This window comes from Nestor notabilis, unplaced genomic scaffold (assembly GCF_000696875.1).
Source record: "Nestor notabilis isolate BGI_N333 unplaced genomic scaffold, ASM69687v1 scaffold5943, whole genome shotgun sequence".
NCBI lineage: Eukaryota > Metazoa > Chordata > Aves > Psittaciformes > Psittacidae > Nestor > Nestor notabilis.
Genome location: NW_009923279.1, coordinates 150,888 through 178,593, shown reverse-complemented (window position 1 = coordinate 178,593; position 27,706 = coordinate 150,888). Strand labels below are relative to the sequence as shown.

Sequence of the window (27,706 nt, the reverse complement as noted above, 5' to 3'; positions counted from 1 at the left end):
TCAGAGTTTGCATTACATGGGTGATACAATTTAGAAAGTTATGTGACTTTCGTTTAGTTTGAACATCTCTGAGACCTCTTCATGGCACTGTCAAGCTCCGTGAAGCATATGATCACTGTCTTCTCAGTAGTGTTCACTAAGAAAGAGGATTACAGCTAAAATGGCATTGGGCTCATCTCAGAGGTGTAGAGTGGGGGGAAAAAAAAAAGGAGGCAGCAGACACAATTCGCAGCAAGGGAAATTCCAGAAAATCGTAAGGAAGAAATTACACAACTCGGGTAGCCACACACTGCAACAGAAATGCTGTAGAAACTCCACCCCTGGAGATCCTAAAAATCCAGCTGGGTAATGCCTTTAACAACTAATTCTGCTCTTGAAGTTGGCCCCACTTGGAGCAGGCAACTGGGACAGAGACTTCCAGAGATCCCTTTCAGCCATGACTGTTCTATGACAAGTGCCAGAATGCATCAATTTAACTGGATATTGCAGTATTTCACAGGCATCACCTTTTATCTGCAAGTTTCTACTGATCTAAGATGGAAGATTCTGTCTTGGGAATGATCAGATTAATGGAAACATGCTGCTTACAGTATGCTGTCAAGATTGAAGAAAGAAGATTCAACACTTTGCTTTCATACAGACACTATATATCCTTGGGCAAAATCTTTACCCCTGCTGAATCACCTCAGAACAATTACAGTTAGTAACCAAACATATTATGGCACTACTAGCACATACAAATCTTGTGCTTTCAGTCCTTTCCTCCCACAAGCCAGGATGCTCTCACTGAACTGGTATGTCACACACTGCCAACATCTCCTAGTGGCTGCTGACCCTCAGGTGAAAATTGAAAGGTTTCTAAGGGTGGCTCTCGGCAGTAAAATTTGCATTAGTTCCCCCAATTTCCAGGAGATGAGGGCTCTGCTATAAAATCCACAGATGTGGGAAAGCTACTAAAAGGCACTTATGACCAGCCTACCATCTTCGGAGAGCAAGGCTGTCATGTGAACTATATTCATAACCTTGTGTTATGCGAAACAGCCTTCCCTCAGTTCTGTTTTTTGAATACTGGGAAAAAAAAAAACCCAAACAGTACCTCATATTGCCTGGCATATTTTCAATTGTCATGTTGCCTGTTGGTTTAAGGAAGGTTCACAGCATGGACCAGATAACCCTCAATTTCCTTTTCTTCCTTTTTCTCATCTGACAGCTCCAAAACCCTGAATTACGTCAAGTCCTGGAAGAGGTGTTTTAATAGGCCAGGGAGTAGAGGGAAAACATGGGTCTACAAACTGTAGGGTAAACTTGTCCACAAAAATCACAGGTAAACCACTAGAATTTTTGAAAAAAGCAATCATTCTTCAACCCAGGAAACCTCTGATTTAGGAGGAGGACAAAAGCGAGAGACTGACACACTGAAAAGCAGTAGGCAGAGGAGCTGGTTAACTGTTTGCAACCAGTGTAAGGCAAGCAGCTTCATGGAAATGGGAGTATCACCACACTCACAAAGGCAAAAAGGTCATCCCTGGGGGCACCCTGATACAACACAGCAGGTAGCAATTAGGAGGGTAACATACATGCTGTGGACAACTACCAGATAATATGTAATGTGGGGTTTCAGACTACAACTTCCAAACTTAAAAATCGAAAGTATACTCAGCTTCGTTTGGAATACTAGGATCAGGGGGAAGGTGCTTTCAGAGCCTTTTCTTCTCCTATTGCAGAGCTGCTGCTTTCCCTAAAAACATTTGCAAAACCAGTAATCCCAGGGTAACATCTGCCTGAGAGCAACACTCAGTCAGTGCAGCACAGGCCATGCAGAAATAATGACACTGATTTCCAGTCATCCCACAGGCTGTCTAGTCTTAATGAAGTCATCAGCAGAGATGCAATGGCCAGGGCTGCTCACCCAGCTAATTGCAACCACTGTCCAAGTATCATAACCACGAAAAAGAGGAAAAGAGAAGCAGAAACTAGTAGTTGGCATGGGATGGCAGTTGATATTGCCAAGATCATGAAGGCTGAAGCAAAAGATACATGTTCAAGCCTGTAAATTTCATTAGCTGGTAAAAGAAATCAAGTCCTACTTTCAAGTAATAGGTACTGTCTTTTGAAAACATGATTGTCCTGCAGACCAAATTCCAGTATATGACTTCAGTACCTGTAAGGAAAGGTGTTCTGAAAAAAAGGGAATTTCAGACAAGAGAGGAATTTTAAAAAAAAATAATTGCCATACACATGTTTAGTGCTTCTGTACTAATAATGACCCAAATTACCCAGAGTTTCCTTGTTTAGGCAATTAAAAAAATGCCCACCAGCTGTCCCTCTCTGACTTCAAACATGACCAAGTGCAGTTTCTCACTTACAAAATCAGTATCTCTTGGTAAGGACAGAGTTAGCAATTCAGTGACCAAAAGACTGCTTATGCAGAATCATAGTTAAGCTCCCACAAGCCTTTATCAAATGCCGAAGACTGTGGTACATAGAGTAGCATTCAATGGATAGGTTTACACACAAATGCAGCCAGACCAAACCCTCCTTCCAAAACTCAAAAGATTTATATTCATGGAGAATAAAGTTCCATTAATCCTTCTCTTCTTCCCTGAGCTCCAAGAGCCTCCAATGATGTTGATAGGAAACATAAAAGATAATAAACACTTCTTGTGGAAGCTGTGAAGATTTAGTCAGTGTTGACAAATTCTGAGAGATCCTCCAGTGAAAAGAACCGTAGATGTATAAATTGTAACAGCAATCGTGACCCTAAACCTTTCACTTTTACCACTGCTGCCCATTTTATTCACTTTGAAGTTCATGGCAGCAGTGGTGAATACAATGAAGAGTATCATACTCCAAAAACACCAGCTGGATGCCACAGTTAAGTAAAGCTGAATCTTCTTCAGCTGCTTCTGTCGGTAGACTCACTGAGCTACTCCTGAGGCTTGAGCCTACTCCAGTACCAAACAAGACCAAATTTTGAAATCACCAGGTATCTTAGACTGAAAATACCATTACTGTGCAGACGACTTTCAAATCACCTTCTACAGTATCTATGACTTCTGCTGAAATGCTTGGATCTTTCCTGCTCCTAACTGAAACTCGAAAGCAGTCACATAGTCACCCCATATGAAGACACTTGCATCCACTTACAGGTAAGATGTGAGAATGTACTCACGTCCTGTATCGCTGTTTTTATACGAGACATAATGGAAAACTCCAGGTTGAGAGTTTTGATGGTGAATAGCCTGCTATTTTTTCTGCCTAAAGCACTTCTGTCCACTGTAATAAAGTCCAGAAGGACATTCACTCTCCAGATTTCTAGCAGCAAACCAGATGTGATATATTTTCTTCCAACATTTCTGATCCATTACATCAAATTATGTCAGATTAAATGCAGCCCATCAGGGATAAGGCTTCCTCAGGCCTGTAAATTGACTCAAACACAAAATTCAGTGTCTGCTTATTAGTGACTGCACCTCCTGCATGACATCACTTTCCATACAACTTCTTCACTCGATGCTGGACAGCATACCTGCAGAATTAACTGCCTGGAAAGGAACTTCGCAACAAGTGGGCAGTTAATAAAAAGCATCATTTCACCATGGTACTCTCAGATTCTCAAGGTACCCAAACAACTTCTTTACGTGCTAAACCTGAAAGTCTCACAGACTAATAACAAGCAAGAATTGGTTCAGCCACTGCACCAGTGTCAGCCCTTGCACTACTCAGAACAGCAGTAAGGATGATACAGTCAATATCCCTGTCCCAATGGTGGGGTGAAGTACTCAAATATCAGCCACTCATTCCTGAACGTCAGAGTTCAGAAATACTTTAGACAGGGAAAAAAAATAGGAGTTTTGTAGTCTCAACCTAAAGGTAGGTTTTTCCACATCCTAAAATTGCTGTTTAGAATGGCCTGTGCTCTGAGGAAGTCCAGGACAGGGAGAAATAAAGCTACCTATCACAAGTATGACATGTTTGCTAACCTGGGTGGCAGACAGGAAGTTCAATCTCTGAGAACAGGTCTGATTCCAACAAAAATTTAGGTATTTGATAAAAAATGTTGACAGCCACAGCCTTAATGTTCTGTACAGTGGAAAAAACGTTTTGCTTTCGCCTAAAATGTCTTCTAGACCCTTAAGTGCAGGAGAGATGGAACTAAGAGTAAATTGCAAAAGACATCCCATTTAGCTGAGTGGGATCACAGGTGAGGTCAGGACAGTTAATCACTATGTATTTGCTGAAAATTACCCACAATGCTAATTATATGCACAATTCTCTTACAGCAATTAGCTCTTGTTGATACAAATATAAAATAGGTACCTAGTAAGAGTTAATTCCGTAACAAAAGGAAAGGAATGGATCAGAGCAAAGAGAACATTCAAAGCTGGAAGCCAGGGTAAGTCTGGGGGATGGCTAGATGTTCAAATATATGCTTGGAGAACATGTATTATTTGGCCAAACCTCTATAGTGTATCAGAGAAAGTGAGATTATTAGAATGGAGACCAGCACAATTTAACAAAGCATGGTAAAAGCAGATGGGAGCGTGGCTATCAGATTAGCTTTGTATAAAGGCTGTGGCAAATCCATCATGAGGTTTTCCAGGCTCTAAGACAGCCTGACTAGAACTGGCTCTACCAGCAAATTGTGTTTACTTCAGACATGAAAATTTTTCTCTTCCCTCATTATACACGCCTGAGAAAGGGGTGGGGGGAGAGAGCCTGACATTTTCTTCTCTTTCAAATGGTATTTCTCTATAGTGATAAAAGCCATTAATTGTTATCAATGAAAACTGGGGGAAGGGGGGGGGAGCGGGAGAGGGGATAATGGGCATGTAATTACAACATCTGAAGGCATTCTTTCGGTTTTTCAACAAGTTTGTTGCTCCAGTGGTATCTAATCCCTTCTCTTTGGCTTTCTGTAGTGTACTACTGTTTCTGCTCCCATAGGAAAGAGATGAGAAAGCTGGGCTGCAACTCTGTAAAGGCAGCCTTCAGCTGCAGGGAGCGGGGCTGGGGTAAGGAGAGGCAGATAGGCACAGCTCCACTTATGTGCCACTCACCTCTGCTCACATTTCAAAGGAGTCACACAACCAAGCCCAGAAGATAACAAGCAGTGAAAGCTCTGCAATAAGGATGGAGGGCAGGGGGGAAGCCCACAGCTGAAGCATGCTAACAGAACAACATGGTATCAAGCCTTTGTGTCCTAGATGGCCTTGGCCCCTAATGTGGAAGCCTTCCTGCAAGAGATGTGAAGCTAAATCAAAGCCAACATAAAGAAACAGATGATCTTGTCGTCCAGATCTCTCTACATTCTAGACGATCCTGTAAAATTTCAGAAATTATTTAGCCAAAAATTATGTCCAAGCAACAGGAACTGTTTGAGCCCAAATGTAACAGTTGCCTACTGGGACACCTTCAGTTTGAAATTCAGCAAATTGCAAAAAATAATCTAAAACCAGCTAGCTGCATGTACTTCACCTGTCAGATTTTCCCCTCCTACTGTTTGTGGCAGCAGAATATGGCATTTCCTTTCCCCCATTTTTCATATTTTTCTTTCCTCTGCTACAGTGCAAAAAGCCTATACAAAGAATAGCAAAACGAGCCAGCTACCTGCAGAAGTCAATAAACAGAAGACATCAGATAATTCCTACCTGTAAAACAGAATTAGGATTTTGTTGTATTTTTCAAACCTGTTCTCCTTTGAATTTCCAACCAACTCCAGAGAACAACAAACTAGAACATGCACAGTGCTGCCAAACACTCAATATCATTATCTTCAATGGGAGTTAAGGGGCTGACATTGCCTTATCACTAATTTCATCATGTCAGAAAAACATTCAGCATGATGTTAAGGCAACAAAGGTTGGATCTTGTCTCACTGCACTATTTCTTCTGGGAAACTCTTGGTTACACCTGCAGCCACTTGGTCTTCTAGAGCATATCGCTGCTTCTTTACACTGCACAAACACTCTTGCTGCATCAGCTAGACAGAACACCACCTCCTCAAAGGGAGGAACACAACAGAAGAACTTAAGAAAGAACTTAAGGAAGACAGAAAAAGCTCTCACTTTCCCAAACAGGAAGCCAAGCTCTAAGCCACTAAGAGTATGACAGCTATGGGGTTTGATGAACAGCACCAGTCACGAGGCAAAGTGAATTCTGTGAGTACCAGGCAGGTCCCTTTCTCCTATAAAAATCCTACAGAATACAAACTTTTCCCATAATGTCTCAGTCATTGTGGCTCAGCTTTGGTTTGGAGGCACTGTACTTTAGAAGAAGAACAGCTTTCAAAGCTTGTTCTATCCTTGGCTTCTCAGATGCAGTGGAAGTACTTTTACACTGATCCTGAGCAAAACCGAATCTCTCACTTCTAAACCCTGCATTTGCAAAATTATCTGCATGTAATGTTCATTGAGAGTTTCCTGAGATAAAGTTTAAAGGATCAATCTAAACTTTCCCAGGATGCAGTTACCTTTTTCATTTTGAAGCTTGGAACTGCAGCCTCGCTCTGTTTTGTTGTGGTGGGGTTGTTTTCATTTGTTTTGGTTTGATTATGGTTCTTGTTTTTTTAATAAGGCCTTTATCATGTGATCTTTGAAACGGCACCTCAGGGCTGTAGTTATTTAAAAGTCTATCTTCCCTCAGTGTTAGCAGAATTCTTCAGAGTTAAAATTTTTTATAGATCCTAGTCCCAGCTCTTCAGGAAGTTCAGTCATTGAAGAAGATCACAACAAGAACATGGAATTTGTGGCTGGAGAGCATACTTAAACCGAGAAAGAAGAACTACCGATTTCCCTCATTTGGGAACCCGTGAGTGTGCACATTTTCTGTGAAAAAAATAGAAAGTATTCAAATATTGAAGACGGTTTCCAGTAAGCAATGAAACTGATGGATTCACAGTTCTAACCTTCCACAGCATCAGTTCCTTTTTTTAACTACTAGATAACATTATTTATTTAAGAAGAAATATTGATTTCTCCGTTTCTAGGGTCCTGAAAAAGCAAAAAGCTTGATTTTACCTATACAGTAAGTCTGCTGCGATTCTGAACTTCACAGAAGTGCCCATGATGTGGAAAATAGAGTTAAGATTTCCTTAGTTTGGAAGGAGAAGAGGCAAATTCTCAGAATTAAAACACACACCGAGAAAGCACAAGAGGAAGTGAAACTGCCACCTAACGGTGAAATTGTAACTTTGAAGCAGGCTTAGCAGCCTGCACACAAGGACACAAATGCTGCTTTGACCTGCGTGTCTTGAATTCAGATTGACAATCACCTTCTTCAGCAACATTTAATCATGTGCTGCTTTGTACAGCACTGACTGCTGGTGAAGCAAAAGCGTATGTTTTAAGTGACAAAACATATCTTCATTCAGGGATGTGATTACTTTCTCAGACTGCCAGATTTGATTCCCAGTTTCATGCCACAGATAAGAGACTGCAAAACAAAGAATACAATAAAGCCAAAGTTCAGTCTCGAATTTTTTGAGGACTGATAATGTCATCTTAACTTCTGATGAAAACTACCAGCACTGGAGTGTAGAAATGCTACCAAGTTAAACCAACTAAATTGCTCCACTGATAATGATTTTCTTGACATTTCAGCCATTCTAGAACCAAAGTGCTTTCCTTTCAGTTGCCTATCATTTGCCTCAGGATCTAGGGGGTAAATATCCCAAAGCACTTTTCTTAGTGACTCAAGGTCACTAAGGTCAAGGCAGAATTTTTTGCCTTATTATGCACCAAAATGAGAGCTATCTAGTCCAAACAGGTCAGTATTTCCCTCTCCACTTTGCTGAAACAAAATTTAACAGGACCTCTTTATTATTAAGCCCCTAAAAATGTCGGCCTATTATCTAAAGCAGAAGGACACAAATTAGGACTCTTGAGATCTATGCCACAAGTCACCTTGTGATTCTCCTCCTTTACTGGATCTGAAAGTAGGAAAGAATTTAATTTACCTCTCTACAACGTATTTTTAGATCCTTGCTTAAGAAATCATTACAAAGCTAAAACAATATATTAAAAGGAGGTTGCAAATAGAAACATAGAACAAAATCAACTCCTACATTGAGAATATCATGCATCAGGCATAGACACATTTGGAATCTACTTCTGGCAGGTCATCAGAGTCTAACTCTACACTATCACTAAAGACAGCTCAATTTACTCCCATTTTTCATGGGAAAGTGAGGGCCAGTGAAAGCTGTCAGACTGACATGATGAAACAGGAGTACCTAGGATCCATATAGAAAGAATGCTTCCTTCATATAACACTCTAACTTGTTATTATCTTAAAGTAAGAGTCATTCAAGAGTTTAAAAACTCATAGCTTAATATATGAGCCATCAATCCCGATATCTCTGGAGAAAACGGATGTTAAGCTCTTCACCCGCAGAAGCAGACACACAGCCTCTCTTGCACAAAGGGTGAGACACTTCTCTCAGTTTTCAATATGAAGTAATTCATAGGCTCTTACACTGGACTCAGTCATGATCCTGAGAGTTGCAATACAGTATCTTTATAGTACAGCATGTTCTGCTTTCTCCTAAGGGTTCCTGGAGGGGCTGTGAGGATACAAGGGGAGCCCCAAGGTGTGGAAAAACTGTGTGTATTTATCTGTATTAAGGAAACAGTACACTTCAGTATATATTTCAAGTCTATTTGAAGATTAAAACAGCTTAAAGCTTTTCCCCAAACGGAGTGCCTGTAGGAATGGAACAAGGCAAGTGAGCCAGCAGCTGCCAGGTGAGCAGAGCAGGCGATGGGGATGCAGAGGTCATGGGCCCACGTGGTTGGAGCAGTTACTCAGACACGGGGGGCACACCGAGGGGCAGGTGGCAGTGCTGTCTGAGGCCATCAGATGGCGAAGGAGACTGCAATTGAGTCCTCATTTATTCAACTAGTGCTGAGAAGTACTTTTTCGTGTTTTTCAAGGGACAGCGGCGTGGCTCCTCCAGGAGTGGAAGAGGATACAGAGACACACAGAAAATCACAGTTGCTTTTGTGTACAGTGGCACTGTCACCAGCTCTCACTGCCTCTTGCTGGGCAAGGTCCCAAGCATCCACTCATGCCTGCAGGAGTTCTGAATCAGCAAGCACTGTTTCAAAAGCAGCTTTTCCTAATTTACACCGGGAAAGGAACAGAAACAGCTCTACACGACAAAGAACATCTGTTTTCTAAAATAAGCAGCTGATATACTGTGAACACACAGGGAAGAGGGTAGGTGTTCTAATAGGATGACATTCCTGTCCTTGATTCCCATTTTTTGAAGTCCTCAGCACAATTTGAAAACACTAAGATGCCCTCAGGAATGCTTTCTGAACTGGCCTACTTTCACAGCAGAAACAGACAGAAATAGGAGCCAATTCAGCCAGTGTCACACTGTAAAGCCAAGGTGGTGCATGGACACAGCCCACAGCCCTGAACTACTTACTGTTCCACCACCACTGGGTTGCTGTTGTCCCCTTTATTGGCTGATCCACGAGCTACCCACCATCTGATCACCACAGTCTTCATCACATAGGTCATGAAAACTTCTCAGAATATCAAACTAATCAAAATCACAAAAAAGGACAGCAATTCCTTTGGAAAATGGAAAATAATCTACAAGCCTAAAAATAATGTAAATCTGTATGGGAAAGGGGACAATTCTTGACATCACTTGAAACGTAGATGTTAGGACTCTATAAGATACAACACCTGTTTCTCTTTCAAATACTTCGGATAAAGAAAGACTCAAAAGGGGAAGAATTGAGGCACAAGACAGTTTTTTAAGATTTCAATTAGCCTTTTATTTGGACTAGGATTTATTTACTGCAGAGTTAAGCATCTCTCATAGTTACAGATTCTCTATTTATATCTGCTAACTGTGCAAATTTCCTGGTTCCCTGATTCCAGACCAGCTGCTATGCACAGCTGTGCTCCAACAAAGGCACCAAAACCAGCAGGATTGCTGCAGGACTGTCATACTTCCCTAATTTCATCCGCATGTGGAAGAGGACATCACAGTGCTTTTCTCACTCACTCCTGACACAGCTCAACAGTACACCCCCAATCTAATTAAAAAAATCCCCTACAGTAGGAGATGTCCAGTCTGAGAAGCTCCCAAGTTTCCACAGCTTTTAAACATGGCACTAGCACTTCCTCCATGAGCTACAAGGTTGCCAGCACAAAGAATACAGGAATCTAGGTGCATAGTCATTTGCAAAACCCTTGGATTGAGCAGAAGATATCCTTTGAGAAATTAGACATGCAGAGAGACCAAGGCATAGAACTGCAAGCAATTTGGAGTCTGGCAACAAAGGAGTTTCTGTTTAAGAGAAAGAAGAGGATGTAAAAGCAGATCAACTAGGCAGAGCATCAAACTGCCTCATCAACATACTGCAGCTGTATGACCACATACGATGCTATTTGGCATCTAAATCTTCAAGCAGGTTTTCAAATGTGAATTTCATATTTACGTGGGCATTGAGCTCGTGGCTGCAGCAAGATCAAGGCTGCACCTAGGAGAGGGGACTAGCACATTGCCCACCTGGCATGCACAACTGGCTACTGGAATCTCATCCTCGCTTCCCCCAGTCACTGGCACTTGTTGGCTGTCATGAACATCATCCTTATTTAATGGCCTCTTCACACTGTAGGAACATAACTTATTTTTCAAGATTTTATTCTAAAAGCTGATGGGCTCCTAAGCACTATACAGGGCAACCCTGAGGTTTATCAGAATATACTGCTTTTATACATACAGAACCTAACCGATTTACCAAAGATCAAGCGAACTACATGACTGAGCAGACTAAATGCAACTAAATGACAGCCTACATTTTTGTTATTGTTTTGAGGTTTTATGCTGGTGAAGAGTATTGGGGATGACAGCTTGGCAGTTAGAAACACCTGCCACAAAGAAGACTTAGCACTATACTTACTTGCTTCTGCTCATACACTGGATAGAGAATGAGCCTTCCACTAAGCTCTCCTTTACCATCAACCTGGAAAGACCTTGGATACATGCTACACTTCCCCATGCTTCTCTTTCTCATATGAGTCAGTGAATAACTCTTCTAACTGAGATTTGAGTTTAGGGCTTGAAGTTTTTTGGCAACAGCTTTTTCCTACAGACTATACCCTCCTCAATGACATTTCTTTCTCATTTGATACAGTAACACGTTACATAATATTGTTTCTAATTTGCCTAAACATGGAGTTTGTTCCACAACTCTTTAGATCTAGGAAAGAAGCTAGAGGTATCAAAATGTTGCTATTTTTATACAATAAACTATTCTACCCTTCCTAATTCAGTATGAGTTATTATAATAAATAATTACAATAAGAATCAAACAAAATATAATTTGAGAATCAGTGTCTTGCATACCTTATAAATTTATTCATGTTCTCACTAATTGGGTAAACATATCCAGTCATTAGCCGGATTTAGAAAGAAAAATAAGTCTTTTGAAGTTGGAAGACATTGTTTTCATTATTCTGAGGCATGAATTTCATAGATCCATACAAGCTAGGAACAGAAGAGCTGGCCAAATCATGCAGTTCCCTTCCCTTCTTTCCCTCTTACAAAGTATATTTCACTAAAGCATATAGCAGCCTGGCCATACTCTGCTGTTTTATTCTAATTTCAGTGTCTAACTGATGAGATTTCTATCCCTTCTCAAGGAATCTGCTATAGCAAAACAAAGCAAAGATAAACACAGCTCACTGCTGAGATGCTGTCTATGATATTCACCATTTTCCCTTCTTAATTTAATCCAATATTTAGTTAGTGTCCTGTGAACTTCCTTAAATAATTCACCTTCCTTGGGAAGACAGTCCTCCCATCAGAGCTGATTCATCACACCCCCCACCCCAGGTTACCATTTTACCAAGCAATACATACCGAACTTTTCTAATCTTTTTCCATAACTCCTCCCCTTCAGCCTCCTGATGATAATTCAACTTCTTTTTTTTTTGCCAATTTTCTTCATATTGTTGGATTTCAGTCTAAGCTGCTCGACAGCACTTTCTTCATCATTTTTATTCTTCTTTTTAATAACAAATAGCCATGAAAGCTTGTTCAGGGAATACACTTTTTATACTCCTATTTTTGAACATAAATTTCTACACACGTGACTAGGAATACTTCTCACTAGCATGCCTGTAGCCAAGTCTCCAGTGTCACTTCATTACTACACAACTTAACTGGTGAGGAGTTGATATTCAGGCTTATTATCTTGGCAAAGGTCAATAGGTAAAACTATTTAAGGCTTCCTTCTTGTGTGCTCTGTAAATCTCCTATCACTATCGAGTTAAATACATTTAAGCCAATCGCTGACACACCATACAAAATCTCATCATTTGTTTAGTGCTTCATACAGGGCAATGAATAATTTTACCTTTTCAATGCCAAAGAAACTAGAAAGTGTTTTCCCCTTGAGTGGCTCAAGTTCTATGGCATTTGATCTACAAAAGGTTGCTTGTATACCTCAAAAAAAAAATCCAGTACTGTGTCTCAGCAACCACACAATGACTGCATTAGCACTGCAGGTAGAGAGAAGCACCACAAGACAGAAAGTCACTGTTATTTTAAAAGCAAATCTCTGACCTTTAAGGATTTTTAATAAACATTGTGGGTCTAGGCAATGTTGTTCTTTTAGGGATATAAACTCAAATTATTAATACACAAAACCAAAAGCTGCCCACATTTCTGTTCTTATGAAAAATAAAATACTATGTGTCAACTAGAACCAATAGGAAAATGAGTTAGATAACACAAAAATTAATATCGATCACTAGATCAAGTCTTCTACCTGCTCTCAGGGCAGGTTGTCCATTTAAGTTCAAGAAAACTACGGAACAGAAGGTCAAAGAGTAACAAAAATTAACATTTTGCTGGTCTTCAACTTCTCTCATCCTATAATCTGAAGCTCTTTATGATTCATTAATTTTTCACCTTGCAACCCTTCTATGACTTAGGCAAGTATTAAGTATCTGAGGTATTTGCAGCTGGGAGAAATAAAGCACAGAAAAAATGAACTTGTCTGTAGTGATATAAGCCAGAACAAGAATCCCAAGGCATGTCTATATTGTATACTTTTATGAAGTCTGAATTAGTAATGTCCCATATATGTCAAGGCTTGTTCTGTGAGAAGCCCCGATCAAATTCACTCATTAGCCCAGCAACGATGCTGAATTTACACAAGTGCCCATGCTCACACAGTTCACCTGCAGGCAACTGTCACTGGAGCAGTCAGCAGACAGTCTTGCAGAGCAAATGAGACTGCACACACTGTAGCACAGGGTGCTCTATGCCCAGTTTCCAACAGCATTTGTTATGCATTAATCCCTGGTCCAGGGGAAATCCCCATGTCTTTTAGCTCTCACTGTCAGATAATGATTCCTTAATGTTCATTTGTTGCTTAAGTTAGGGTTTGTACAACTTCAGCTTTGTCTTATAAGCATATCTTTACTAACTTCCTCCTTGTATTAGTTAGTTGGAGTTCCCTGGATTCTGATCAGGCACACAGGGAAGGATAGATGAGTGCATGCAATACTGGATAAGAGAGAGGCTGACCCGTGGGAGCTGTACGGTAATCAGCTTTTCATTACTGCATGGCTGAAAGGCCAAAGTGATTCATCAGTGCTCTTCCAAGTGGGAAAACAGGAGAGGAGAAGAAGATGAAGGAACTCAGGTTCTGATACGGATTATCTCTATCCTATCACAGTATATAAAGTATTTATATCTAGGAATTGCTAATCAAATATCCCAGGACTGTATCACCATGTTTGTAGAGATCTGCAAGTACTACTTTAGAGACATCAGATAAGTGTTTTCAAGGTGGAAAAAGTAGTTTAGTGGCCCAAGAGTCTAATGACTAAATTATCTGATATCTTAGATTTAGACATTTAAATCCCAGTAAAGTAAATGCAACCCCCTGAGCATGGGTCTGTGGCTAATTACATTTGTAATCTTGAATCTTACTGTAGGTACCTTAATTGCTCTATATCACAGTATCCCAATGCATAAAATGATAATGATATTAATATCTTTTGAAAATGCTCCATATATATGCAAAAATGGCACTTGTTTCACTGGATTATCATTTTGCACCCTTATAAACAGTTTGACATTGGTTTGTTTAGCTTATTCTGATAGCCCGAAGACAGGTAGAGAGGTCAGCAACTTATTGGCTTTCTCTCAGCTATGACTTTGCCTGTTCCTTATAAGTTTTAAGGCTCCTCCTTGTGTTATCTACATAGAATCATAGAATAGTTAGGGTTGGAAAGGACCTTAAGATCATCTAGTTCCAACCACCCTGCCACTAAACTATGTCGCCCAAGGCTCTGTCCAACCTGGCCTTAAACGCCTCCAGGGTTGGAGCATTCACAACTTCCTTGGGCAACCCATTCCAGTGCCTCACCACCCTCACTGTGAAGAACTTCTTCCTTCTATCTAACCTAAAGTTCCCCTGTTTAAGTTTAAACCCATTACCCCTTGTCCTACCACTAGAGTCCCTAATGAAGAGTCCCTCCCCAGCATCCTTGTAGGCCCCCATCAGATACTGGAAGGCTGCTATAAGGTCTCCACGCAGCCTTCTCTTCTCCAGGCTGAACAGCCCCAACTTTCTCAGCCTGTCTTCATACGGGAGGTGCTCCAGCCCTCTTATCATCCTCGTGGCCCTCCTCTGGACTTGCTCCAACAGCTCCATGTCCTTTTTCTGTTGAGGACACCAGAACTGGACACAATACTCCAAGTGAGGTCTCAGAATCCACCCAAGCCCCCATCTCTGGTTTCTGCAAATGCAGCAGGGCCCCACATCACTACGGCAGAGAATAGCCTAAAATCCGTTGTCAGTGTGCAAATATGGTCTCATCAGTGTCAGATGGGTTACAGTTCATTGCCTGAACACTTCTGTCTCACCTCAGAACTGAACATACCTCCAGCCCCAAACACGAACAAGACTAATGGCAGGACCCCCAAATCTCCCTTCCTTCTTTCTGCCCTGAAGCCCTCCTAGGTAGCCTTCACCAAGGAGTTACTCAAAAGTCTAACCCGGAAGCAATGTGGAAGCAGGAAAAAACAATACACAGCCACCTGCAGGCACTCAAGAAAATGTTGAGTTACAGCTCTTGTCATGCACAATCTCTTCTGCACCTACCAGGACATTCCCTTTCAATGGGAGAAGAAAGCTAATTTGTGTCATCTGTTCTAATAGGATTTTGTCGATCAACTCTTTGATGGAGCATATTGCTCAAGTGGATACAGGCCAATATCCCTCCCTAATCTGAGCAACAGGGTGTCTGGTCAAAACAACATCTCTTAGCAGAAGGCACATGGCAGTTGTTCCAAAGCTGCTCCTCCTGGAAAACCTACTGACTGGGCCTTGGCACAAACTCGGGTATGAACTGTAGGCAACACACACAAAGAGGGGTAAGTGACCAGCTTCCTAACTTTTACATCTTCTCTCTCAAAAAAAACACCAGCCAACCAAACAAGCAAAAAACAAAAAAAACAACAACAAAACCAAACCAGCCAACAAAACATGTAAAAGAGAAGAGACGGGCTCAGCAAACAGTCACCAGCCAGCAGGAAAAGACAAAAGAAAAGAGAAATCACAGCAGTGTAAATTAACCCGGGGAGAAATGGCTAAATGAGGATGCTGATAGCTAATCTACATCCTGTCACCCTGACTTTATAAGCAGGTTAGCTCAAGAGGCCACGTATGCAAAAGCAGCCCCATAAAAGCACTGTCTTTCCCACTCTCATCTGTATTCACAGGGGACCAGGTTTTCACTTTATGGCTGCAATGTTCTTGTTTCTTCTGCAGGTCCATTAGCACTGTGCACATTGCACAGTCAATACCAATTCCAGCCTACACTTTTCTGCCTTTTTTATTTTGACACAAGTCCTTCTGTCTGGCTGGATTCATTACTCTTCGACATGGCTATTTGTGGTGTTTCTTCATGTTCTGATTGTTATGTTTTTTAAAGCAGGCCAAGTGCCTTTGGCTTTAAATAAAAAATAAAAAGATAAAGCAAACCCAAAGTGAGCCATTTAAAAAACAGCATGATAAATTATCTCGTTAATCTTTTTCATTTTGCCTAATTGCTTTACCCAAAAAGGTTGCAGGCTATAAAAGGACACAAGAAAAAGACACCAGCCTTTTGTTTGACAAAGCTCTATTCATTCCTTCCCTTATCCCCTTTTCCCATATCCCAAGAAATCTTCCAGGACATTCCTTGCTCTTCCGCACCGACAGAAAAGTGAAATTTGATTGGACTGGAAGGTGAGGTGGCAGAAGGAACCCAGCAGGCTTAAGTGAATGGCATACAAGCATTTGAACAAGAAACAGAACTGCAATGCTGCCTCAGTGAAAAAGAGGGTGACAGACTGGGACAGAAGCGAATCTTCATCCCACTGAACTCTGGACAATCTCCACCCCCTTCACTAAGGTGGCTAGTGGTAGCTCTTTCACACCACAGCAGTGCTCCCAGCATCAGACTGGGACAGGTGAAAAGTGAACTGCCAACTATTACCTATGCCTTACACTATCCATATCCCCAGCTGACCATCCCTGTGTCCAAGAAGAAAAGCTGGATTTATTAAATACACAGCTTTGAGGCAAGCACCTTGGTTGCAGTGCTAAATCATCCTCCAGTAACACCTGACAGGGAGGGAGAGGCTAAAATTCAGTGCTGGTCAGTCCTCCAAGAGGACAGAACACTGTCTTTTGCCAATCACTTGTTCAGAAGGAAATCATGTCCTAAGGTGGCAGATGACACAAACTCCATTTTGTTCTGCTCAGCTCAATCCCCCTGCTCTTGCTGTGTTGTTGGGGCTGGGTACACTAAGCTGCCTCCTGGCTCTTTCTGTTGTCAGCAGTCACATAAGCAACAAAGAGGAAATCAGAGCTACAGAAGAAAAGTTCCTTATTTCACCACACTATTTAGCAGCTCTATCAAAGTCCAGGCAGGTCAGGAAAACTGACCTACCTTCTAGTCTCTAATGGAAATACTGCTCTTAGAGATGAGTAAGGTGTATAAAGAATAGCTACTCTGTGTATATTTCTCATTCTGAGCACAAGCCTAGGACTCCAGAGCTGTCGATCTAATATGCTTTTCAGCTGAGGGTTGAATTGTCATTTTGCATTTTTGCTCATTTAATAAAAGGCAGTGGATAAAAACTCGCTATTTAAAATACCATATTCTTCTTTTCTCAGCAGTTCGAAATGTGGCCTGTAGTCAGACTGAAAAGTCTGATTCCACAAGACTCCAACTGAATCTAAAATCCTAAACTCTGGTGCTTTGAAACATCTTCCAACAGTAATCCACTCCAACCTGTCCTGTCCTTCGGCTCCCTTTAGCAGTACCATAACATGAAGGATTACAATTTTTCCTTGTTCAGAAATTGAAAAATGCTAAATTGGTCAGAACACCACAAGATCTGGATAGTAGAAAACCCCTACCCAAAGGGTCCAGGCTGACCATAACAGGACCAGTGTCAAATGCTTCACACAAGTCCCGGTAGATGAAGCCGGTTGCTTTTCCCTTATCCACCAGTACCACAACCCCATCACATAAGGCCATCAAATTGGTCAGGCATGATTTGCCCTTAGTGAAGCCATGTTGGCTGTCACCAATCACCTCTGCATTTTCCATGTGCCTTAGTATAGGTTCCAGGAGGTTCTGCTCCATAATCTTACCCGGCACAGAGGTGAGACTGACGGACCTGTAGTTCCCCACATCTTCCTTTTTTTCCTTTGTAAAACTGGGTGTTACATTTTCCTTTATCCAGAAATGGGAATTTCACCACACTGCCATGACTTCTTCTCAAATATGACAGATAGTGGCTTAGCCACTTCATCCGGCTTCTTTGAGACCCACGGATGCATCATCAAGATCATCAAATTCCTTCAAGACCCATGGATGCACCATCATCAGCTTTTCTTGTACATCTTCCCTGTGGCTGCGCCCCTTCAGTGGGATGACTTTTGCATTAATATGATGGATATTTCCTGAGTTTTACGTTTTACCTATCCACCTACTCCCCACCTATAATCATCACGAAGCAGGAAGTCACTCTGAAACTCATACTAAGATTTGATTTATCAGCATACAGTTTCCCTCTTCTGCACTTTATCTCCCAGTTTTAACCTCCTTTTTCTCAATTACACAGAAAAGAAAGGATGATGGAAAGGAAGCAAATAAAGATAACGAAAATGATCTTTCCCTTATGCATTCTCAGACCCTTCAGCAGAGGGAGAATAGTTTCCCTTTAAAGAGCAGTACCTTGGAGTCTGGTATGTAGTGGTAGTGGATTCACCAGGACCACCCTGAGAGCTGTTCTGTGGATTAACCGTGTAAGCGAAGGCAGAGAAACCAAGCAGATTGGGATAAGCCAATATACACCGCCAAGCAGGACCTTTCTGTGCTTATGGTGATGGCTCTGCTTTTGCATATCCTTTCCATATCGCATAATAGACTCATCCAATCAATCAAAGTGTCCAAGGGACTCCCTATCTCCACATGGAAAGAGAGTCAATTAAGGGAGCATCATGAATACCAAGCCTTTCCTCTCTCCCTGAGATGAATAGAGAAGGAGAAATGAGACAGAAAATGCACTGTGCTAGTGCCTGCCTTTCAGCTTGATGGCTTTGACTGGGCAAAGCAGAGAGATAGAGAAAGCTAATTTCACAGATAACATCTCCAAGGTCTATATAGTAATTTTAAATATTGGAAATAATTTTTCATGACAAATTAATCTAATTCCTCCTGGCCACTTCCATCAAGATATTACCATTAGTTGTAGGGACAGTTGGCAGTCTCAGCAGAAACACAAACTGGTCTGACTGAAGGGTATGGAAAGGAAGGGGAGTATGAAGCCACAGAGACTGAGGTCAGCCATTGAGCAATAAGATACCATGTAGTCTGAAGCGACTCTTGCACCCGGTGTAATCGGTCCATCTCTAGACGCCTGACATACCACAACAGACATGGAGCATTCTCAGAGTAAGCAGGAACATTCTGGATCATACATGTGACATGCCATTATATGTCTTGCTGGGAGTTACCTGGGAAAACTAGGATGAAAAGGAGAAACAGTATTTCCTTTCTTCGTGGTGACTTACTACTTCAGATGATCCAAGTTTTAGCAAATTCTACCTTCCCCTGATAGTGTGCTTCAGGCAAAACTGACCTGCTGTGAGAAAGATGTCCTTTATCTGAGAGTTATCTGAGCAGCATTGTGCCTTGACTTATAGGTAAGGTGTATTTTGTAGCTTGCATTAAGAAGCCATTGTTCTGAGCTACCATTTATAAACCAGCAGATAAAAAAAACATACACCACTACAATATTAGTCCAGTAGAAGAGGCCTATGCTAACGAAAGGATAAAATGCTAAAAAGCACTAACCAAATGTCCTTACTCATCTCCCCATCAACATCTTTTTTTTTTGTTGTTCAAGTGCTCTTCACAGGAGCTGACTGTAGCACAAAATCTAATACAGTTTTAGATAATCATATTTCTTGAACTGGGAAGACCTTGTGAAAGCTACACTCAGCAATGAACAGATAGAAACACAGAAGTTTAGAGAAAAACAGCAGAAATTATCTTCTGTGCCATCAATTACCATATTCAGATGAGATAAAGAGCACCTGGAGTACTAGCAGATTCACATGCAGCATGGAAGGCAGGAGTGGCCTTAAATATCAAGAGCATGTGATGATGGAGACAAGATGAAGAAACAGGAAAGAACACACAGATAAAAAATCATACCCATCTCATTATAAAATATAGGAGAGACAATCAGTTGATTTTTATACGGTCTCAGATTTTCCAGCTGCTCAACAGATGCTGGTAGAGATTGCCACATCAATAAGACTCTTCAAAGTTAAAGTTCAACAGCCTAAAGACCATGAAATGATCTTCTCCTAAAAAGACGTAATCACCCTGACTGCAAAATTAATTCCACACTCTTCTGTACTAAGGATATCACAAAGGCATTACAAGGCAAGAAATGGCATCACTTGTGCTGGAAAAAACATATATTCAGAGTGGCTTTTGACTGAACATATACATCTATGGACAACAAAGTTATGACAAGTGGAAAAGATCACAATATAAATCCACGGAAGTGAGAGACACCAAAATTGCTCCTTCATATTGTTTCTCTCCCCTTACAAGCCCCACCTTGGCTGCCCTGTCCTTACTGGAGCTAGCACATCTCGTGAGTATCTTGGGAATTGCTTGAATGTTAGAAGTTACCCCATGGAAGGCAAGGGAGGGATGCAGAGATGGAGGATACATACAAGCCTAATACAGTAGAATAATCCAGCACTTACGCAACCAACAATAGCCTCCTGCTCTGACACCCAGTCATTAGGGAGAGATATGAGGGAGCTAAACACAAAAAACCTGGGCCTGCATTTCTTGAGCATAAAAATTGTGTACAGCTTGTACCACAGTAGTAGCTGCTTGGGCCAGCCATAGAGGGAACAGCCACAGGTGTTGAAAATGGATTGATGGCAAGTGAGAAAATGAACTGCTCACACAAATGCCCTCAGCAAAAGCTAACACGTCTGAGATCATATTTAATGGAACAAATTGAAATGGGTGTGAAGGGATTGTATGAACTCTTTTGCTAAATTCAGATGGAAACTTTTTTTCTGTAGTTTGAAGATGTTTTGGGAAATTTTAGAATAGGGACCTATCTGTACTAGTAAGTCAATGAATAGATAAACTCTAGAACAGACCATCCGATTTGTAACATCTTTTACTTTATCTCATGAAATCATAAAAATTACACTGATGTTCTGACTTCAGGAAAGTCTTTGAATATTCGAGATTCAGCAAGGATTAAAAGCACTAAAACACTGCGGCAAAGGCTTTTCTCCTAATGTGTCCAGCACCCCTGGGAACCACCAGTCCCATAAGAAAATCTATTTTCAGAAGTTATGTAGCATTACACTGCAGGCTAGGAAGGTCGGGACAGTTCAAGAAGCATCACCACATTTGAGCTTTTTAAACAAACCTTCAAATATGGAATCATCAGCAAACATCTTCACTAAAATGACAAAGAAATCTATGCTGCTACTTGTGCTTGACACAGCAATGCAAGCAGCACTTAAACCATGTAGTAAATGGTTTTGTAGCATTTCTTATTACCAGTAATTTTACAACATCTCCATTTATTGCATACATAATGGACAGATGTGTGTTGTCATTAAATTATTCTTAGCTAACATTGCTGTAAAGGTACTTGGCAGGTAATAAAATGTGCAGCCCTATGCTCAACATTGGCATTGCCAACAGCAGATACACTGTCTGCCACAAACCAGAAAAATCCTGGTTTGCTCAGGATGTTAACCATCCATCTGTGAGCAAACCCAAACAGGAAGGGACACTGGATCCAGCCCTTGGAAGGAGAACTGGAGTGAGCTATCTCTGTCTTGCTGCAACAAACACTGGGTGCAGCTCAGCAAAAGGAAAGGGCTGTACCAAGACTTTTATTTTTGTTACCTGGAAAGGACTCAGGCTACAGACAGTTCTGAGCAATTAACTTCAAAGGTTTAAAATCTAAACCTCAGTGTCTTTTATTTCAGTCTTAAATGGACAGCAGCTCAGACCAACCTTTCTCTAACGTTATCAGTATATACCTCTTAATAAAAATTAAAAGTCCAATCAAGGCACTTAAGTAGGAGAAAGCATTAAAAAGTGAGTGAACAACAAGATTTGATTTTCATTGGCCTAAAATGATCTGATTTTAAGTCATCTTTTGCTTTGCGTCCTTCCTGAGCTTTTGCCCTCTGCAGTCCCTCTCCCAGTGTTTCAGTAGAAGGAAAGCACGTGGAGAGCCTTTGGGATCTGCAGTAGAATAGACCTCATGCAATTTCTTGAGCCATGAAAATTACAGTGCAGCTACAGAAAATAGCTAATGCGAACATAACACTCCCCTCCCCTGCCTGTTCAATGCCAGGGCTTTGGGGTCTTTTTCAGAAAAGTCCACAGGTTGTGAGGAGGTACTTTGTATCACAGCAAAGTATATCATCCTCCATGACAAGATCCAACTCCTACCTCTAACACCCTAAGTGCAATTAACACGGGGCTGCAGTGACCTAATGCTGCAACTGATGTCAAATACTAACAAATTAGAAGCCAAAGGCTTAAGTACATTAAGTACTTAAAAAACACTAAAGACCCTTCACAAGTAGCTGCACGAATGCATCCCTCCCACCTTACTGCATGTCTGTAACAGCCCTCCAGCTCACCTTGCTGACAAGAATTGCAACTCACCCTAATTTCTATGGGGTTTGGTATGTGAAGGTTGTTCACATGCAACAGGAGGAAGTGTGCTACCCATTGCGTTGGATCCTTTTTGTCAGTTCTCCCAAAGCCTGCACCATCTCTGATGACTGGAAAACATTTGGGAAGCATTCCCATGGGCTTTCAGGTATTTTATGTCCTTTGTTTCAAACTAATTAGCAAAATGGCAGACCTGTTGGAATAACATACTGAAGAATAGAGGGGCTGCACTGCATACACTGTTCTCTGATACTCCTTTCTAAAACCCTAGGATTCAAGAATGACTAAATACTACCAGAAGTACAACCTCCAACGATTTTTTTTATCCCCCTAGTGCCCCACACACTACAACCCAAGACCTAGCAAACTCAATATAAAGCCTCAATATATACTTGCAATCGTAACTTCCATCACGAATCCACTCTGCTGTGCCTGCCATTCATTTCAGAGAAACCCAAAACCTACCTTTCAGTTTAGGAGTCTTCCTGGCATGATTAAACCTTGCTCTCCACCAAACATATTCTAATCAGATATAATAGGAATGCAGGAGAGCTCAGGGAGCAGGGGGAGGCAAGATCGTTACCACATTATAAAGCGCTCAGAACATCACTTGCAGGAGGGATTGTGTCCTGTCTAGTAGCTTATTTTCTATTTGCTTTATGCCCCCACCCCAAACAAGACATCCTCTTTTTTGTCGTTCTGGTAGCCTTGGCAGCTTGGAACTATCAATTCCTTCACAGCACAGTCACCTTCTGGAGTGCAGCAACACTGAATTATCAGACCAGAATCTGAACATAATCAATAAAAGAAGACCGGCAAATCAACAAAGGGATGCAAGCACATCATGTTATTGCTTCGAATTTCTCCTAAGAAGCAACTACCTCCCTCCACTGACTGCACAGGGAACTTAAACGTTAGCAGAGGTCCTCATTGCCAGGCTTCTACTTTTTTTAATCTCAAGAGTACTTATCCAAGGCATCTAAAGAAGGAAGTCACAACACTACTTTAGCTGAGTTGACGCCACTTGCAAAGCCAACAGAATCTTATTCCCTAGCCTGGTGGTTAGCCACGCCACTGTTCTCTTCCAACAGCTACTGCGGCATCTCGTCCAAATGCTTCTCTGTTTATAGCAGCACCTTAATTTTAACAGTGGCTCGAAAAGACTCTTCTCACACATGATTTCCAACATTGTCACACTGAGTTAGACTAGGTAGCAGAGAACCATAAGGAAAGATGATAGAAAAAGGGGAGCTCAAGGATTTAAGAAAATAAATAACTAATGGTGTGTTAACAGCCTGTGGTGGAAGGTGTGAAATGGAAACACCTCTTGCTAAATACCAGCATTTGCTGCTGCCTTTGCTCAGCCTCATAGCCTGACTATGTTCACTGAGAACTTCTGCCCATGAATCCCATTGCACTTTCATCTCCTCTCCCCTCTGTGTCCCCTGCCACTGGCTACAAAGTCTTTTATGAAGACTAAAGAGAGTCTTGTTTAGATGAGGTAATTTGTCTCAGCCTTTCTGAGGATCAAACACTGACGTCCATTCACTCTAGTTTCTACAGCAAGGACTTGAATATAAGTATATCCCACAGAAGCCTTCACAATTTGTCTCACAAGAACATTCTTTCCTAGTTAGTACAAGAAAAACATACAGTTAACAAAAGAACCAGAGCAGTCCTTTTTGACTCCCCCACTTCCCCCACTCCTTGGGTGGAAGTCATATCAGACATGAACTAGTCTTTGCCATGTCTCACCCCATCTCTTCTTTGCAATTTCAATTACCCCAAGGAGGGGCAATTAGGGACTTCAGTACCTCTAGAAGCCAGGGCACTTTAAGACTGAAAACAACTTTGTCTGCTTGCATCACTGCAAATACTGAATGACTGATGAGATACTGGAATTGTAAGAATGAATCTGAGGCCTTGGCAGCAGTTCTCTACTCTGTACCTTCTCAAACTGCAGCCATAGCAAGGTTTCTGCATCTGCACACAAGTACTGACCGAGCAGATCACTGCAACCGAAGTCTGTATTGCATCCAGTGTAGCTTGCTGAATGTACAGAGGTATTACTTCACTGACTGGACAAACTCCCACAGGCTTTAGATATAGGTGATATACTGAATGCCATGTATTTGTATTATTTCACCATGAATAAAAGGAATCCAAACCTATTTCCTAACTATGACAAAACTAATTTCCTTTTTGAGTTCCTTTTAGATTTATAGCAGTCCTTCATATGGCAAAGTATAAAATGTATGAGAAATACAGCATTATAAATGTAAAAATGCTATACCTGGGAAAATGGGAGGTAGACTTTACAACCAACAACAAATGAATCATCTGCTTCTTCTCCTGGAGTTGTACATATGTCTTCTGTATTTTTAGTACCTTAACTAAATGTTAAGTATGTGTTTTGCTTTGTGATGAAGAGTGATTTTCCTGGTAACCAACAGGCACAGAAGATTACTTATTGTGGTCTCCCCTGCCCCTTAACCCTTCCTCCTACATCTTGGGCTGCAAACCCAAGAGTTACACTCCTCTCTCTTTACAGGACATAAGTCTAAGGACGGAGTAAAGAGACAGTCCTCCTCAGATAACAGATGGCAAACAGGAAAAGAGGGCCAATAGCTGTCTCTTTTTAACAGAGCTAGCCTGCTCCTTCTTTCCTCCCCTTATGCACCAGCCACTTTTAAGACACATGCTATAACCATTAGGCCGTGGTGCCAAGTAAGGTAATAGAAAGAAGGGGTTGGAAGCCCTAAGACTCTGCCAACAGTATACAATGAATTCTTGGGTGTAATGTGAGTCCAGTTCAAGAAGAATGCAATACAATGGCAAAATATTAACAGAAAGATTGCTTTCAATATAAGAATAAACCTTTTAAAGGAATATTTTCTTTTCTCAGTGATCTTAGCCCTGTTTGTTTGGGGGTTCTTTTGAACCACTCACCTCCCTCATTTTGAGGGTGGCACCAGCACAACAAGGATAACAATTAATGGGACCACCTGGTATTTGAGAAATACATAGCTCAGATACCTTACATTAGTAGATTCTGTTCCTTGTGACCTAGAATACATACGTTTTGCCTGCCTATACCAGCACTACTTCTGCTTCATATCTCATATCATAAATCTTTAAATCACCAGTCAGAATGAGTAAGAATAAGATGCAGGGAATTTCCTGACACCTCCTACAGGTTTGCCTTATCAGAGGTGAACTTGGAGACATGTTGATGTTAACGCTATCTCATTAGCTGGCTTTACCCATGAACAGCCATCGGGGAAACCCTACTATGCAAAAAAGAGAAAGACTAAACGAAGTCAGGATACACTGTCTGTCCCATGGAAGAAAAATCTCCGTAACTCAGGTTCACACGTGGTACTGCTTCCAATAATTTGCGTGAGACTTCTCACATGCAGCAGTATTTTCTGCCTTAAGAGACTAACCATGCTTAGCCAAAGAAACTCTGGAACCTGAAGAAAAGTTTTTTCAGAAGCCTTAGGGAATGAAGTGGCAGATGAAGAAAGTAAGTTTATGAAATGAAGGTGGGAAAGACTGGAAGGTAACGATCAGAGAAGTAGCAGGGACTGGAACTTAGCAATGGAAAGACCAGTAAGAGCAGGGAAAGTCTCATGGAAACACTGGATATTGTTCTCATTCTGCATTCCTTCATCTCTGTGTAACTGAGGTCAGAAAATTCAGCTTACCTCGCTCACATGTTCTACCCCAGTAGCCGGTGCCAGTGCAGTCACAAATGAAGCGGTTCCAGCCATCCTTGCAGACGGCATTATTCTTACATGGGTAGCTGTCGCACTGCTTGGTGCTGAGGCGGGAGCAAGAAGACTTGACTCCTGCAGCATTCTGTGCCTCTGCCAACTGCCGGATGTTCTTGCTTCGTCCATCGATGAACAAGTCTCGGATACAGCCGACGTAGCCATAGTTCAGCATCGCTGTCCAGAGCTCTGTGGGAAGGATGAGTCCTGCCCGGTTCTCAGGCAGCCCACCGAGGTACATGTCACCTTCCAGATCGAGGATCTCACTTTCGCCACTGGCGGTGAATGGGGTGCGTCTACTGTTCACTGATATCGTACCTAAATGAGGAGAATAAGAAACATTACCACTGTCACTTACAGGCTCAGTCTAGTTCATTTTTTTCCCAGTAACTGAGTAAGGTTTGAGATGCAGTGCAGGAAAATGAAGATTCCTCCCTACCCAAATGAACTCCTAACAGAAACAGTGTCTTCCGCACACCACACAGCTCCCTCTCCTCTTGAACCACAGGCCATGAATTCTTCTACACAGTGACTGATCATCATGTTGTTCGTATCCCAACTTGCATTACAAGGACACAAGCATAACAATTCAATGTTAACTAATCATGTGTGAAAAAACTGAGCATATTCAATGGTATTCATCCAACAAAGCAAAGACCTACTGAGAACATACAGGATTTTGATGGTATCAGGAATGAAAAGAAAAAAAATAAGTAAAAGTGTATTAATTGACATTACATAGATTTTCTAGAAAATACTTCATCAGTACGTCCAAAACCGGACCTGGATGATGGAACTAAGCAGACCCTCATCAAGCTTGAGAGGACATCAAAATTTGGGGGAATGGTGGATGCAATGAAAACACAAGGCAGTAGCAGAGAAACTTTTACAAGGTGGAGCAAAAGACTGAAATGCTTGACATAAATCAACAATAAATACTAAGTCCTATGCTTGGGGTAGAACAACTTCACATGTAAGTGCAGGTTGGAAAACAGCTGGCTAAAGAACAACTCTGCAGAAAAGGACTTTGATGTTGTGGACAATCATTTGGACATGAGTCAGCAGTGTGCACTTGCAGTGACAAGAGACTCTGATCACAGGTTGCAGCAAGAGAAACTCCAACTCCAGAGAAAGGAACATTTTTCACCATGAGGGTGGTCAAACATGTGAAGAGAAACCTCAGAGAGGTTGAAGAATAACCATGCTGAAGGCATTCAAAACACAACTTGACATGACCCTGAAGAAAGCTTCAATTTCAGCAGAGTTTGGACTAGATACCTCCAAAAATTCGTTCCAAAATAAATTATTCTTTGGTTTTACAAAGGAAGTTACGTATTCTAACTTCCATTTTAGAAACAGAAAAATTAAGGTAGAGAAAGACAAAGGTTATCTCTGTAGAACAGTTACTATTACAGCTAGCAGCTTCCATATGCTCCAAGCAAGATGTGGGCATAATGCACTGAGGCCATTCCTCTATCTTTCAAGAAATTGTCCCAACATGTAAAACAATTAGAACATAAAATACAGAAATATAATTAGAATACAGGAAACAGGTGCAGACAAATTAAGTGATTGGTTTAAAGTCAGACAGCTCATCCAAAGGAAAACAGGGAACATAATGCTCGTCTAGCGCCCAAAAGCAGTGT

The 27,706-nt window shown here is 41.4% G+C and overlaps 1 protein-coding gene across 1 annotated transcript in view; it reads right to left on the bottom strand.

The window, feature by feature from the left end:
- The window catches only part of LOC104403806 (neurexin-3), a gene marked incomplete at its 3' end in the record, with an annotated part of 198,187 nt that overhangs the window by 120,567 nt on the left and 49,914 nt on the right, over nucleotides 1-27,706 (bottom strand). Inside the window, exon 5 of the mRNA XM_010012057.1 lies at nucleotides 25,995-26,378. Within this exon, the coding sequence (XP_010010359.1) occupies nucleotides 25,995-26,378 (384 nt within the window). The remainder of the gene's footprint in view (nucleotides 1-25,994; nucleotides 26,379-27,706) is intronic.